General features: G+C 39.7%; 1 protein-coding gene, 1 long non-coding RNA gene, 1 other non-coding gene and 1 pseudogene across 5 annotated transcripts; 3 read left to right on the forward strand and 1 right to left on the reverse strand.

The window, feature by feature from the left end:
- Nucleotides 1-3,179: 3,179 nt before the first annotated feature.
- Slc25a3 (solute carrier family 25 member 3) lies at nt 3,180-10,513 on the forward strand. 3 transcript variants are annotated; one of them, XM_076854996.2, is made up of 8 exons: nt 3,180-3,286; nt 3,512-3,672; nt 4,931-5,055; nt 6,962-7,141; nt 7,613-7,794; nt 8,538-8,710; nt 9,974-10,084; nt 10,174-10,513. In XM_076854996.2, the coding sequence occupies exons 2-8, from the start codon at nt 3,516-3,518 to the stop codon at nt 10,332-10,334; spliced, it is 1,089 nt and encodes a 362-aa protein (XP_076711111.1). In that variant the 5' UTR covers nt 3,180-3,286; nt 3,512-3,515; the 3' UTR covers nt 10,335-10,513. The 3 variants fall into 3 exon arrangements, with proteins under 3 accessions (XP_076711111.1, XP_076711112.1, XP_076711113.1); XM_076854997.2 differs by lacking the exon at nt 4,931-5,055 and adding an exon at nt 5,224-5,345; XM_076854998.2 differs by lacking the exons at nt 3,180-3,286; nt 3,512-3,672 and adding an exon at nt 5,224-5,345 and having other exon boundaries at nt 4,932-5,055.
- On the forward strand, nt 3,679-4,877 carry LOC143398052 (uncharacterized). The gene is made up of 2 exons (XR_013091239.2): nt 3,679-3,986; nt 4,276-4,877. It is a non-coding gene; the product is annotated as an uncharacterized LOC143398052 (long non-coding RNA).
- Nucleotides 8,222-8,467, forward strand: LOC143398735 (small nucleolar RNA SNORA53). Its single transcript, XR_013091331.2, has one exon. It is a non-coding gene; the product is annotated as a small nucleolar RNA SNORA53 (small nucleolar RNA).
- A 3,394-nt stretch (nt 10,514-13,907) lies between the features above and the next one.
- Nucleotides 13,908-15,508, reverse strand: LOC143398051 (thioredoxin domain-containing protein 17 pseudogene; annotated as a pseudogene).
- Between the last annotated feature and the right edge of the window lie 73 nt (nt 15,509-15,581).

A 15,581-nucleotide genomic window follows, 5' to 3' on the forward strand; every position in this document is an offset into this window, starting at 1 on the left:
GGGAATCACTTAAATGTCAATCTCTAGTAATGTCTTCTGTCTACATAAGATCAAATTCCTCATTCCTGGTGTATGGGGCCCTGGAGAAGTGGGTGTTTGTGCACTTTTCCACCTTTGTCTGCCACTATTTCCCTTCCTGAACCTTCTACTCCTGAATTCTTCCTGGGCCTTTTGCTACGCAGAAAGGGCAGTGTTGGAGTGGGGCATGGAGGATGGGAAGGGGTGGGACAGGGTTGCTAGAACGGGATGATGCTGGTGATAACTATAAATTAGCATGCCTGTAAATTAGAACCATATTCTTGGCAAACCCACCTTCATCCTACACATACTTTCTAAATGTCCCAATCCTACATGTGTGACAGAACTCAGGTCAGGTTTCTGCCAAGTCTTTGGATGGACTGAGATCACATACTACTTAGTGGTAAAGCCAAGTTGAAAAGCAGTCCACCCTACTTGAGGAAATGGGCTCTTCTGAGAGGCTTTTTGACAAAGAAGTAAATGAAAATTTAATCTGTGCCTCCTTTTGAGGGGGTTTTACTCGAGTTTGAATCCAGGGGTGCTTTCCCCATGAGCTACATTTCTAGTCCTTTTTATTTTGAGGCATGGTCTTGCTAAGTTGCAGAGCCTAGCCTCACACTTGGCATCCTCCTGCCTCCGCCTTCCAAATCACTGGAATTACAGGTGTGTGGCATTGCAGCCAGCTTGTGACTCTTTAAGTGTATTGTCTTTCTCATTCTTATAACTTTATATATTGCATTGGGCCTTACTTAGGATTCTGCCTATTTGTACCCCCAGTTATAATTTTAGGTGGCAGTCTCCCTTCTTGAAGCAGGTGAAATTAGAGAGTTTTAAAATCTTGCCTAATTTTTTTTTTTTTTCAGTGCTGGGGATTGAACCCAGGGACTTGCTCAGGTACGGCAAGCACTCTACTAACTGAGCTATACCCCCAGTCCATGCCAGAAATTTTGTATAACTTGAACCTCCTGCCTTCTGCATCACTGAGCTATATCCCCAACCCAGCTAAGATTTTATAGAGCATGTTTTGTAGATTGTTAGATATTATCTCACTGATTCTCATAAATCTTCAATATGTATTATTTTCATCCAGAAACAGAAAATTTACAAGGCCTAATACAAAATGAAAAATTCAGAGTTCTTTATTTGGGGGGCAGGGGCAGGGGTGGTAACCAGGGATTGAACTCAGGGGTACTTGGCCACTGAACCACATCCCCAGCCCTATTTTGTATTTTTTTAAAAAATATATATTTTTAAATTGTAGATAGAACAATAACTTCATTTTATTTTTATGTGGTGCTGAGGACTGAACCCAGTGCCTCATGCTAGATGAGGATGCTACCACTGAGCCACAACCCCAGCCCCCACTATTTTGTATTTTATTTAGGGACAGGTTCTCACCAAGTTGCTTAGTGCCTCACTTTTGCTGAGGCTGGCTTTGAACTCATGATCCTCCTTTCTCAGGCTCCCTGGTCACTGGGATTACAGGCATGTGCTACTGCACCCAGTTCAGACTTCTTTGTTCATAAATTTATTAAAACTTATTTATTTATTTGGTACTGGGGATTGAACCCAGGGCCTTGTGCATGCAAGGCAAGCATTCTACCAACTGAGCTATATCCCCAGCCCCAAAAGTTTTTAAATGGCATCTTGAACCAAGCATCAGAGCCTGTGTAATTGTACAGGTAATGAGTCAATGAGATCAGCTCTGCCCCTCTCTTACATTTAAGAAACAGGTTTAGTAAAGATGAAGTAAATTCCCAATGTAACTGTATCAGAGCTAAGAAAATGTGAAGGGCAAGATTTCTAACAGGTGTTGCTGTAGAATAAAAACTTTGCTTTAAAGGAAATAAGAAAATAGTTTATCTGAGTCAAATATGAGTGACATGACCTGTGAACACAAATTTATGTTACCCTGAGCAACATATTCAGGATAACTGAAATTGTAGCAGAAGTGGTTACATGAAGTTTGATAGTCACAGACAACAAGAAAGTCATAAATGAACAATTATATTGGCTGCATACAACAAAGAGAAAAGTGAGAATCTCTTCTATTAGTTTTAGATGTTATCTTTTAGCATTCTTAGCTAGATGTAATCTTTTATTTTTTTAAGGGCTAGGGACTAAACCCAGGGCCTTGTGCATGTGAGGCAAGCACTCTTACCAACTGAGCTATATCCCCAGCCCTATCTCTTGTTATTCTTAGCTCTAGAGTTAGTGGAACCTAGGAAGCTAAAGACACTTAGGTTTAACAATACTGGAATGTAGTCACTGGGGAGGCTGGCAGACCAGATACAGTGGTTGGTAGTAAATGGGTAGTATAAGAGACTAAAAACAGCCAGTCAATTTGGGATCTGAATCTGTAATATTCTTTCTCTCCACACTGAGATGTTATAGTCATTCAAAAACAGTTCGCAGGATTTTTAACAAAGATGTGGCCTCTTTAGAGAATAGATTTAGCCCCTACTAAACTCTCAACTAAACTAGGTTCCTTCTTACTGAACTGAGTCTAATGAAGATTTTATGAATGTATTTTACACACACACACAAATCAGCTATCACTTTCTCTCTAGCACAGTTCTGTTCCCCCATGTGTTAAGCATTTATTGGGTATTTTAATATGCTTTGTAGACTCCTGTGATAAAGCAACAAGCTATCTTTGTCTCTTTTTAGAGTTCCTGCTGCACATTTCCTTTCAAAATATTCTCCCTTAGTCTAATGAAAAATGAGACAGGCCTATGTTTAATGTCAGTGAATTAAACTTTAAAAAAGGAAGTACTAGAATGGCAGAAGTTGTAATGTCCCAACTGCAACACCTAAATAATATACGGTCAAGCATTTATTTTATTTTATTTTATTTTTTAGGTGATCACCATATAATGGAAACCAAACGTAAAGAACCGAACTCCTGGAGTCAAGGAGAGACACCTGAAGGTGAAGGGACAAAGAGTAGATCACGAGTCCTAGTTAAGCACAACTCAAAAGACCCAGCCCGGAATGCGCGCCTGCGCAGTACGAATCCTCCTGCGCACAAGCTGGGCCGGAAGGGCCGAGGCGGGCGGGGGCGGGGATAGAGTTGCTAGGAGAACGCGATGACGCTATGGGCCCCCGCGCTCTTTTCTACCAATAGGCGACGCGTGCCGCAGTGACGCGCTGAGTGCGTCATGCTGACGACGCGCGAAGGGCACGGATCTGAGGACCCGGAGGACGTTCGGCCTCTATGAGCCGCAGCCTTTCCGAGGGAGCGGTCGGGTGTTCGCCATCTTGAGGAGTGAGTGTGGTTCGGCCTTCCCCGCGGTGGGTGTTGGGAGCGGAGCCTGGAGCCCCTGTGGGGCAGCTGCTTGGCAGTAGGCCCGGTTGGGCACGGCCTCTTAGGGAAGGCGCCGTGACCTCCTCAAGGGCGCGGAGGCGGGAAGGAAGAAGGCCCCTCTTTGGGTCCCAATGACATTGACGGGCTCCTTGCCTTTCCTCTAACTGCCGCTTCCTCCTCTCTTAGGAAGATGTACTCGTCCGTGGTGCACCTGGCGCGGGCGAACCCCTTCAACGCGCCACACCTGCAGCTGGTGCACGATGGCCTCTCGGGGCCTAGCAGCAGCCCCACCGGGCCCCCAGGCCCTCCCCGACGTTCCCGCAACCTGGCAGCCGCCGCTGTGGAAGGTGAGATCAGACAGCCCCGATGCAGTTGTCAAGGCCACTGTTGCCCCGCTCTGCCTTTGAGGCCTGGGCCTGGCCTGGAGGACAGGGAAGGCGCCAGCCCGTTGCACCGCAGTGTATGGCACCACAGTTGCTTGCCCTGGGATGTTACCCTTTTGCCCCGTAGGCTGGTGTCGGATCCTTGGCCCTCCCTCAAGGGCGTGGAAGGGCCTAGGCCCAGCGTCCCTCCGTGACCTCTCTGTCCCCAAGGGGCAGACAAGGCTTCAATAGCTTCTTATGTTTTCTTCTTTTGAGTCTGCCTGGTCAGCAGACTTTGGGTAAAGTTTCCTTCCTAATCGCTGCCCACCTATTGTCTAACTGTATCACCTGTTCTTTAATATGCCTTTAATTTTCTTAAAAATATTCTTCCCTAACTCATATTTCCCAAGGTTTAGTTAATGCAAGGTAAATGATCTTTTTTTGTTTTAATGCTACTGGTGGAGAAGGTGACTTATGACCCCAGGTAGACCGAGGAGATAATTGGTGGGCATCCCTTTGGGCTTATCTCTTGGGATTCAGGGTGGTTGGGCCCAGCTCTAATTTAATTGTGTGTGTTTTAAATCCCAGTGGAGCGTAAATACAGAGAAAACCTGAAAACGGAATTGTAGGAGTCCTGAGAATGTTACCTCCATTGTGCCTGTAAAATGGAAAGTTGTTTTTTACCCCCAGTCATTCATGTGCTTCTGTTGTGTCTTTAGTGTGGATTAAAAGTCCTTACACTCTCATTCTCTTTCAGTGTAATAAGTTAAAGCTAACATTAGTATATGACATGTATTTGCAGGAATTGTGTATGCTTATATTGTAGGAGTTCATTAAGAGGGGTTAGTAATTGATAGTTGCTGGGGTAAACTTTTGAAATTTTCGCAAGCTTGTTACATGTCAGGTGCTCTTTCTGATTTCCCTTTGTATTCTGAAGCTGCTATTTGGTGTTTATTTTAATTGAGGGATCTATTAATGTAGAGGATTTTTAAAAATTAATATGGCAAAATAAGAGACAACTAGTATTTCAGACACAAAATCCTAATAATTTTTAAATGATCTGATTTTGACAGTGGATTTCTTGTAATTTGCAATAGACGGAAAGCCACTTAATTTTAAATGTTGGCCAAAACTGTTTAGCTGTGATAGTACTATTTCACAGGGAAGCAGTTTTCTTTCATCACTATGGCCTTTATCATCTCTAAAGAAGTTCTTTCTTGATATTTTTTTTTCCCCCAATCAGAACAGTATAGCTGTGACTATGGATCTGGCAGATTCTTTATCCTTTGTGGACTTGGAGGAATTATTAGTTGTGGCACAACACATACAGCATTGGTTCCTCTAGATCTGGTTAAATGCAGAATGCAGGTTTGTCTTGCATGCTGGACTAAAATATTGTTGAAGCATGGCTGTTGTAAGATGTAGATAGCTACTAACTGGCTGTGTGGAAACCTAACTGTCCAGGAGGTAAGTTGATGACCAGTAACAAAAGAGCTTTTTTAATTAAAATGCATGGTGTGTCTTATCTTATTACAGAGTACAGTTGTGAATATGGCTCCATGAAGTTTTATGCACTGTGTGGCTTTGGTGGGGTCTTAAGTTGTGGGCTGACACACACTGCTGTCGTTCCCCTGGATTTAGTGAAATGTCGTATGCAGGTTTGTATTGAGATGATGACATTCAGCATATCTTTTCTATGTGATTTAATTCTAAGTAATCTTCAAGGGTTTCCCAAATGAAAAGAATTTGAAGGTATTACAACTTGCTAGAAGCTTCAATAGGAAACCAAACCCTAATTTTTTTTTTTTTTTTTTTTTTTTTTAACTATGTGGTCTTTATATTTTTAGTGTTTTAAATCCATGGAATGCCTTTTTCTAGAAAGCATGGGTAGATTATTTACTCTCCAAGATAAATGACTCTTTGCTACTGGTTTTCAGTTCTGGCTAGAGTAGCCTTTCAAGGCCCCTGGTTCTTTATGCCCCAAATAATCACCCTTCAAGCAGTTAACATGTCAATGCAGGTAATCAGTCTTTGTATGCTAATGTGAAGTGACTTTTAAGTCCCTAAATATTGATAAGACCAAGGCATAGAGTTCATGTGAGGTTTTTTTAAAATATTTTTTTTAGTTGTAGATGAACACAATATCCTTATTTATTTTTATATGGTGCTGAAGTTCAAAGCCAGTGCCTCACGTGTGCTAGGTAAGCGCTCTACCACTAAGCCACAACCCCAGCCCCTGATTTTTAAAAAATGATCTTGATATCTTAGTATGAAAAGTTTGTGGACTTAGTTATTTGTATATCTGTTTATGTTTTCTTAAGATTTGAATATATTTTAATTAAGATTATTGAAACAAAAATAATCAAACATCAAAAATTTATTTGTCCCAAACAGGAGTAGAAGTCTACTTACCTAAAAGAGAAAGGAGGTGAAATATTAGGAAGGAGAGAGAGGAAGGTGATGTATACCAGCCCTTGTAGTACTGGCAGAAATAGTGAGATAAGCTTTTTCCCGTTTGTTAACAGAATGGTTATGAAATGTGCCTTTGCTAAAACTTATTGAATGTCTCTGGAAGTGAATTTAATTTCTTAAGTCAAAGAGATTCTTATTGCATTGATGTATCTTCTAAAATCGTTTATTGTCTAATTCATAAGACTTTATAATCTGCTTAGAGGACTAGCATATCAGGAATACAGGCTTACCTATTATTAAGACAGTAGCTTCAAAATTAGTTTTTTAAAAATAATGGGAATTATGCCAGGAATGGTGGCATATGCCTGTAATCCCAATAGCTTGGGAGACTGAAGCAGGAGGATTGAGAGTTCAAAGCCAGCCTCAGCAAAAGTGAGGCGCTAAGAATAAGAAACTCAGTGAGACCCTGTCTCTAAATAAAATACAAAATAAGGCTGGGGATGTGGCTGAGTGGTTGAATGCCCCTGAGTTCAATCCCCAGTACCAAAAAAAAAAAAAAAAGAAAAAAAAAGTAATAATGGGAATTAGATGGTAAGAAACCATCAGTTTTTTTTTTTGTTGTTGTTGTTGGAGTTTTACCCTCTTATTAACTATCCCTCCAAGATTTATGACTCAGCTTAATGTATAAAAAGTTTCCATTTATAAAAGACATAGATATTAACCTGATAGTGTGCTAGAACTCTATTTACCTTGTGTAGTTACTGAAATTTTATTTTAGAACCAAAAGGGAAAAAATTATATATTTATGAGAAGTGTTAGATCTTTGTTGCATTTAATTTTTTTTTCCTTCTTTTACGTAAAGGTGGACCCCCAGAAGTACAAAGGCATATTTAATGGATTCTCAGTTACACTTAAGGAAGATGGTGTTCGTGGTTTGGCTAAAGGATGGGCTCCAACTTTCATTGGCTACTCTATGCAAGGGCTTTGCAAGTTTGGCTTTTATGAAGTCTTCAAAGTCTTGTATAGCAATATGCTTGGTGAGGTACGTGATTTAACTTTTAAACTGAAAGTCTTAAATAATTTCTTAGCTTTTGGTTGACTCAACTTATTTTACAACTGAAGAAATGGTCCTCCAAAGAGTAAGCAATCTATTTCAAGTCATAGGCTGTTTTAGCAGAGACAGGATGAGAAACAAAAGCATTTCATAAAATTTCAGTGCTCTTTCCCTTTTGCAGTGTTGCTTTCTAAATAATTTGGATTGAGGTTCACTTCTTTAAAAAGGAGGATTCTGGGATTCCTTTGTGTAGGGCTAACTATACCTTGCAACCAGATATTCAAAAAAGGTTCACATTTGGTTCATGAAGTTACAACTTATAAGATACAACATATATTAAGTCTCATATTGTGTGTTATCTAGGGACTGTGATAAATACAAAGGTCTGAAATTATCACTTAAATTGAAAATAGCCAATGCTCCATCAATTTACATGCCTCCTTATGTTTTGTTTTTTAGGAGAACGCCTATCTCTGGCGTACATCACTGTATTTGGCTGCTTCTGCCAGTGCTGAATTCTTTGCTGACATTGCCCTGGCTCCTATGGAAGCTACTAAAGTTCGGATTCAAACCCAACCAGGTTATGCCAACACTTTGAGGGATGCGGCTCCCAAAATGTATAAGGAAGAAGGCTTAAAAGCGTATGTAAACACTTGACTAAAAATACTTTCATTGCTTAGCATTAAGCCCAGCAGACTTACTGTCTCTATTATGTTATTTAATGTTATCATCTTTTTTTTTAATATTTAATTTTTTTTTTTTAGTTGGACCAATACCTATATTTTCACTTATTTATTTTTATGTGGTGCTGAGGATTGAACCCAGCATCCTGCACATGTGAGGCGAGCGCTCTACTGCTGAGCCACAACACGAGTCCTTAATGTCTTCTTTACCCATGTCTAGAACCTAAATTCTAGGGGCAAAAGTTCTGTTAGTACATGGTTTGAGCCCTGAATTAAGCCCAAACATTTACTGTTTGGCCCAAATATTTACTATTTGCTTTTGAGAGAACTTGTTAGAACTCATGTGATCCATTCATAGTTAAGAATTTGCCTGTAGTCAGGCCACAACATGCTTCCTTAGATCCACCTTTGTGGATGAGTCTTGAGCTGAGTTCTACTTGTAAACTTCTTGTTTCTTGTAGTTTCCAGTCAAAGAACATCCGGCAACTTTTTTGGTTGTATAGTCAAAGGTGCTTGAGTCATTGGCATGTGAGATCAATATACCTGCATGCTAGTCTAAGGTTCTGATAGAAATGGCATGCAGTTATGCTGTCATTTTTTACTATCAGGACTCGATTGGTGTGCGGACACTTAAGTTAATGATGAAAATATCAGCTAGATTAACATACGCAAATGTATAAATAAGTCTCCTAATTTCCTAGATTCTACAAGGGAGTTGCTCCTCTCTGGATGAGACAGATACCATACACCATGATGAAGTTTGCCTGCTTTGAACGGACTGTTGAAGCATTGTACAAGTTTGTGGTTCCTAAGCCCCGAAGTGAATGTACAAAGGCAGAACAGCTGGTTGTAACGTTTGTGGCAGGTTACATAGGTACGAGTTATTTGGAACACATTTTTCTGTGAAATTAGGGGCTAATAATTGTTTTCATTATTGACCTTTTTTGTGGGGAAAAAGTATTCCAAAGGTTACAAAGCAGTTTTATCTTCCCATAATGTTTTTTTTTTTTTTTTTTTTTGGTACAGGATTGAAACCAGGGGCACTTAATCATTGAGGCACATCCCCAGCCCTTTTTCAGAGATAGGGTCTCACTGAGTTGCTTAGGACCTCCTCAAGTTGCTGAGGCTGGCTTTGTAATCATGATCCTCCTGCTTCAGCCTGGGATTATAGGCATGCACCATTGTGCCCATTTTCCCATAACATTTTATATGTCCTTTTGGATTCATAAGTACTTTCTAACTAATCTAAAAGGATTGTTTTATAGTTAGGCTTGGGAATATATGTATTGATCTGCACCATTTTACAAAAAAATTTATCAAAAACTGTTTTTTGGGTACCTGGGATTAAACCCAGGGGTGCTTTACCACTGGGTCACATTCCATCCGTTTTCATTTTTTATTTTGAGATATGGGATCTTGATAAGTTGCCATGATTACAACAGTTTTTTTTTTTTTAAGAGACAGAATTTTAATATTTATTTTTTAGTTATCGGCGGACACAACATCTTTGTATGTGGTGCTGAGGATTGAACCTGGGCTGCACGCATGCCAGGCAAGCGCGCTACCACTTGAGCCACATCCCCAGCGACAACAGATTTTTTTTTTTTAAGATATTTATTTTTTAGTTGTAGTTGGACACAATACCTTTATTTCACTTATTTTTATGTGGTGCTGAAGATCGAACCCAGGGTCTCACACATGCGAGGCGAGTGCTCTACCGCTGAGCCACAATGCCAGCCCACAACAAATTTTTAATAAAGAGGGAAGTATTGACTAAAATCTGAATAATAAAAACTGAAAGAATTGTTCAGTTTTACATAGAATAGACTGCTTTATAATCTCACCAGTCTCACCTGAATTCTTTATCTCTTTCTCCTTTTTTTTTTTTTTTTAATAATGAGGTCTCACTATGTTGCCGATGTCTTGAACTCCTAGGTTAAAGAGAACTTCCTTCCTCAGCCTCCCGATTAGTGGGACTATAGGCCTATGCCACCATGTCCAGCTAAAATCTGGTTTTCTAAATAAAATAAATAAATAAAAGTTTATTCTCAGAGGCATGGAAAAGGGAGGCTGACTATGACTTGAATTTTTTTTAACTGATCCATATTGAATCATTTATCTTGACTTTTTTTTTCAGCTGGAGTCTTTTGTGCAATTGTTTCTCACCCTGCTGATTCTGTAGTGTCTGTGCTGAATAAAGAGAAAGGTAGCAGTGCATCTCAAGTCCTTCAGAGACTTGGATTTAAAGGTAAGGTGAATTTTTTTCCCCTTGATTAGAGAAAGAACAACACTTGGGTATATTGCTTTTTTTTTATTCATATTTCCTGTTTGAACCAGGTGTGTGGAAGGGACTCTTTGCCCGTATCATCATGATTGGTACTCTTACTGCACTACAGTGGTTCATCTATGACTCTGTGAAGGTCTACTTCAGGCTCCCTCGCCCTCCTCCACCTGAGATGCCAGAGTCTCTGAAGAAGAAGCTTGGGTTAACTCAGTAAATAGAATCAAAGTAAATGGACTGAATCTGCTTGTTGATCAGTGTTGAAGAAAGTGCAAAAGGAACTTTTATATATTTGACAGTGTAGGAAATTCCTGATATATAATCACTGTAGGACCCTTGCTTAAGGCAAGAGTTTCAAACTTAACTGCTGAAATAAACCCATCTGTTCGTGATTTATCTGTGAGAGTTTTTTTTTTTTGTTGTTGTTGTTGTATTGTACTAAGGAGTGAATCCAGGAGTGTGCTGCCTCTCAGCTACTACCCCTGGCCCTTTTTAATTTTACTTTGAGACAGGGTCTTGCTAAATTGTCTGGTCTGGCTTTGAACTTGCAATCTTTTGCTTCTGCTTCGACCTCTGAATTTGCTGGGATTATAGGCATGTGCTACTGTGTCCAACATGTTAATAATTATTTAAAAACTATAGTGTTTTTAAAGATTTAACCCTGAAATAGTTGGAAAGAATTAAGTATGAATTAAGACCGCCTGGGGGGAAAAAAAGCAAACTAACTATTGGTGGTCTGTATTGACTAGTCTGTATTTATAAAGTGTCGCGTCTCAGTTTTTAATTTTTTCAAACCAAGCTTGGTTTTGCTAAATTATTCCCGCTGAATGACAGGTACAACAAAATTGAACAGAAAATGGAGTAACAGCTTAATTAAATCACTATTGTGTGAAAGCTTTGTGAAGTGTTTTGGCCATATTTTAAAGTTGGAATAGAGAGATCCATAATATTACTGAAGTGTTTGATGCCTGACAAATCTTGTTGAACCCTAGGGTGCTTTATCATGAATTGCATCCCTAGCTCTTTTTATTTTTTATTTGGAGTAGGGTCTTGCTAAATTGTTGAGGCTGGCCTTGAACTTATGATCTTACTGCCTCAGCCTTTCAAGTTGCTAGGATTACATGCATTTAAAAAAAAAAAGTATAATTGTTTACTGTTTCTTAAAACCAGAGCATTAACTAAACCCCCATTTAGCTGACAATTCTGTGAGATCAGGAACACTTAATAATAACCAATAGTTACCTAGCTGTGTGTCTAAAGCACCAGTCCTGTTGTTCTGGATATATTGTTTCATAAATGTTTTCAAACGAATGAAACAACTAAAGGAAAATGTATCTGCTTCCTATCTAGAGGAAGAGCTGTAGTCCTGGATCCATTAGTTGATCTAAGAGCTAAACTTGAATAGAGAAGGAAAAGGAATAGTACCTGTTCTGGAGCTATACCTGTGGCCCAAGAGTCTGAATAATAGGCAAAGGTGGAACAGACACATGTCAGAGGTAGATAACTGGTTTACAAATAAGCTAAATCTCATAGCCTTCCTTAAAAGGGAGAGTATGTGTTGAGATGTGATAGTTAACTTTGTCTCAACCTTATGGGACCATGGTACCAAGATATTCGCTCCAGTAATTCTGGATATTTTTGAATGTTTTTTGGCTGAGATTAACATTTAAATCAGTATAGCAGATTGCCCTTCATAACGTGGGTGGCAATACACATTCAAGGCCTGAATAGAACAAAGACTGACCTCCTTCCTGAGCAAGAAGGAATTCTGCCAGCAGCTGGCCTTCAGACTTCAACATCAGCTCTTGCCAAGGTCTCTAGCTAATGAGTCACCCTGCAAAGTTGGGACTTGCTATCATCCATAATCATGTGAGCCATTTGCTTATAAAAAATCTATGTACATAAAAACTATTGTTTCTATTTTTTTGGAGAAACCTCATTAATACAGAAGGTTCTGGTAACGATGACTCAATTTTTCATAAAAGACAGGATACATAAAACATTTTCTGGTTAGTAGTTTGGAGAAAAGTTGGAGTCTATGTTTAACCTCTTCTATGGCAAAAACCAAGGCTTAGAGATGAGCTGCTCTGGTATGGTAATTAATACTCCTTTTTAGGTACCTAACTCTGCATCTAGACATCCTTTATGTTTGGCATTTGAAACTGGGGCTAATATTGTGTGGATTTTTTTTTAAAAAGATCTTTTTATATTTTTTCTTTTATAATTTTATTGAAGAGTGATTGATTTCCTCTAAACTGCACATTTTTATTTATCTTGTGGGGGATACTGGGGATTTAACTCAGGGACACTCAACCACTGAGCCACATCCCCAGCCCTATTTTTTTAATATTTTATTTATCATTGAGTTGCTTAACACCTCATTTTTGCTGAGGCTGGCTTTGAACTCCCAATCCTCCTATCTCAGCCTCCCCAGATGCTGGGATTATAGGTGTGCACAACCATGCCCTGATAAACTGCATTTTTTTTTAAAAAAAAATATTTTTTTAGTTGTAGATGGACACAATCTCTTTATTTTTATGTGGTGCTGAGGTTTGAATGCAGTGCCTCACATGTGCAAGGCTGTACCACTGAGCTTCAGCCCCAGTCCTAAACTGCACATTTGTTGTTGATAGACCTTTATTTTATTTATATGTGGTGCTGAGAACCAAACCCAGTTCCTCACACATGCCAGGCAAGTGGGCTACCACTGAGCCCCAGCCCTAAACTGCACATTTTTAAATTGTACAATCTGGTGTGTTTTGATGCATGTATCTACCAATAAAACCATCATAATGATGAGGATGATAAACATTCAAAATTTCTTTGTAACTCTGTAATCTTAACCTCCCTTCAACTCTATCCCAGGTGCAATGGTTATTTTTTGTGTGTGTCAATTTGTTTTTTTTTGTTTTTAAAGAGAGAGAGAGAGAATTTTTTAATATTTATTTGTTAGTTTTCAGCAAACACAACATCTTTGCTTGTATGTGGTGCTGAGGATCGAACCCGGGCCGCACGCATGCCAGGCGAGCGCGCTACCGCTTGAGCCACATCCCCAGCCCGTGTGTGTCAATTTGACTGAGCTAAGGGGGATGCCCAGGAAACTGGTAAATGTTATTTCTGGATATATTTCTGAGGGTGTTTCCAGAAGAGATTAGCATTTCAATTGGCCTATTGAATAAAGATGACTCTCACTAATGTGGGTGGGCATGATCTCATCTATTAAGGTCCTGAGTGGAATGGAAAGGCAGAGGGTGAATTTTCCTGGGATATCCATTTTCTCCTGCTCTACCATATACACCATCAGCTCTCAGTTCTCGGTCCTTTGAACTCAGATCCAATTACACAACTGGCTTTCCTGGTTCTCCAGCTTACAGGTGGCAGGTCAGGTTATTGGACAACTTGATCTCTATTTGTGTGAGCCAATTCCAAAAATGTATCTCTCTACGCATATATCATCTCCTATTGGTTTTGTTTCTCTGGAGAATCCTAGTAAACTAGACAACCACTTTCTGTTACTAGATTTTCATTTTCTAGAATTTATGATTGGAATTGCCTATGATGTATGAAATGTTAGAACTTCCTTCTGTAGAGGCTTTGGCTACTCCTGTTCACATCACTACCACATGTCAGCTGTGTTGCCTTGAGGCAGTCTTTGTCCAGGCTTGGCAAGGCCCCTGTGATCCATACCCATCCCTTCCCTGACCCCTCCTAGATGCCACCTTCTGCCCTCTTTTTTTTTTTTTTTTTTTTAAGAGAATTTTTTAATATTTATTTTTTAGTGTTCGGTGGACACAACATCTTTATTTTTATGTGGTGCTGAGGATCAAACCCAGGGCCTCACACATGCTAGGCGAGCGGCTTAGCCCCTTCTATCCTGTTTTAGGTAACCTATTTGCTGTGTTCTGAATGTATCTATCCAAAATCCATGAGTTGAAACCTATTTAACCAACAGCAAGGTATTAAGAGGAGAGGCATTTGGGAATTGATTATGATGAGAAAGCCCTCAATGAGTGAGGTAAGTGCCCTTATAAAATTGGCCTCAAAGAACTGCTATGTAAGTACATAACTAGGAGAACTGTATAAACCAAAAAGCCCTCACCAGATAGAGAATCTGTCAGTGAGGAGTAACTTAACATTGTTTATAGGCTGTCCAATTTTTTTTTTTTTTAAAAGCATTCTTTATTGTTTAGACATGGCTAATTTTCACATTATCATATACTTATTGCTACAATGAATTCAAATATGTAGTTTCTTTTATACTAGACCAAACTAGGAAATCAAAACACAATTGCCATCATTAAATTTTAATCTTCAGAGAACAGCATCACCACAAGGTTGGCCTGAAAATACTCAAGATTATACCAGTTTTTGAAGGTTCCACATTTAAGTAGTGTAGGCACTGCAGTTACTTTCAGTTGTTTTCTTAAGTCATTATTTTGATCTTTCCATAAGATTTTTTCTCCTACTTGGCAGTGGATGAACACATATTCTACACTAATATGCTTCAGCCCCTCTCAAATGACTGGTTCTGCCTGCACACATTTGGGACACCAGCTTTTCCCTTCGGTGTCCTTAGAACCTGTAAAGTAGGCAAAATAGTCTTGCCGAGGTGCTGTTCCACAGCCTGATTGAACTCCTCAAAGCCCAACATGCTCACCTCCTCGCAGATAGCCATGGGTACTGCGTACTGTGGTGCTGGAGGAGCACTTGTTCTGCTGCTACAGGGAGGGACCCCCTTGGGGCAGAAAGCATCTGTCCAATTTTTGCTGTGTATTATATAGCAGCCCAAATAGACTGACACTACTGTTTCTTTCCATAGTTTCTCAAAGCCATGAAAGACCCAGAAAGATTTACTTATCTGGGACCAGGACTGTGGCTCAGTGGCAAAGCGCTTGCCTAGCCTGTGTGTGGCACTGGATTTGGTCCTCAGCAACACATACAAAAATAAAATAAATAAAATAAAGGTATTAGGTCCATCTACAACTAAAAAAAATTAACAGAAAAAAAAAAAAGATTTACTTAGCCGACTCTTTTCCTGCAGCTCCTTGGCTATTCCTTTGAGTTTCTCTAACTTGATAATGAATGCTACAGTCCTGAACCTTGAATAGTAGTCCCCTCCCCTATCCCATAACCCCCATACTGGGACTCAACCCAGGGCTGCTGTATCACTGAGCTTTTTTTTTTTTTTTTTTTTTTTGAGACAGGGTTACTACATTGCCCAGGCTTTCCTTCAAACTTATGATCCTCCTGCCTCAGCCTCTCCAGTCATTGGGATTATAGGCGTGGGCCACTATACTTTGCTGGAATAGTTATTCAGTTAGGGTCCCAACCACACTATTTTAGTCAAGTTTTTTTTTTTTCCCCTCCTTTTTGTGGTGCTAGGGTGCCTTGTGCATGCATTCTACCAACTGAGTTATATCCCCAGCCCTTTAATTCAGCTTTTCTGTTGCTGTGACCAAAACAC

This window comes from Callospermophilus lateralis, chromosome 4 (genome assembly GCF_048772815.1).
Source record: "Callospermophilus lateralis isolate mCalLat2 chromosome 4, mCalLat2.hap1, whole genome shotgun sequence".
NCBI lineage: Eukaryota > Metazoa > Chordata > Mammalia > Rodentia > Sciuridae > Callospermophilus > Callospermophilus lateralis.

What these genes read in the sequence shown, in the direction of transcription:
- Slc25a3 (XM_076854996.2), top strand. Translation starts at nt 3,516, where the DNA reads ATGTACTCGTCCGTGGTGCACCTGGCGCGGGCGAACCCCTTCAACGCG. An exon ending in ATAGCAATATGCTTGGTGAG is followed by an intron (nt 7,142 to 7,612) that starts GTACGTGATTTA and finishes TTTGTTTTTTAG; the next exon opens with GAGAACGCCTATCTCTGGCG. An exon ending in AAGGAAGAAGGCTTAAAAGC is followed by an intron (nt 7,795 to 8,537) that starts GTATGTAAACAC and finishes CTAATTTCCTAG; the next exon opens with ATTCTACAAGGGAGTTGCTC.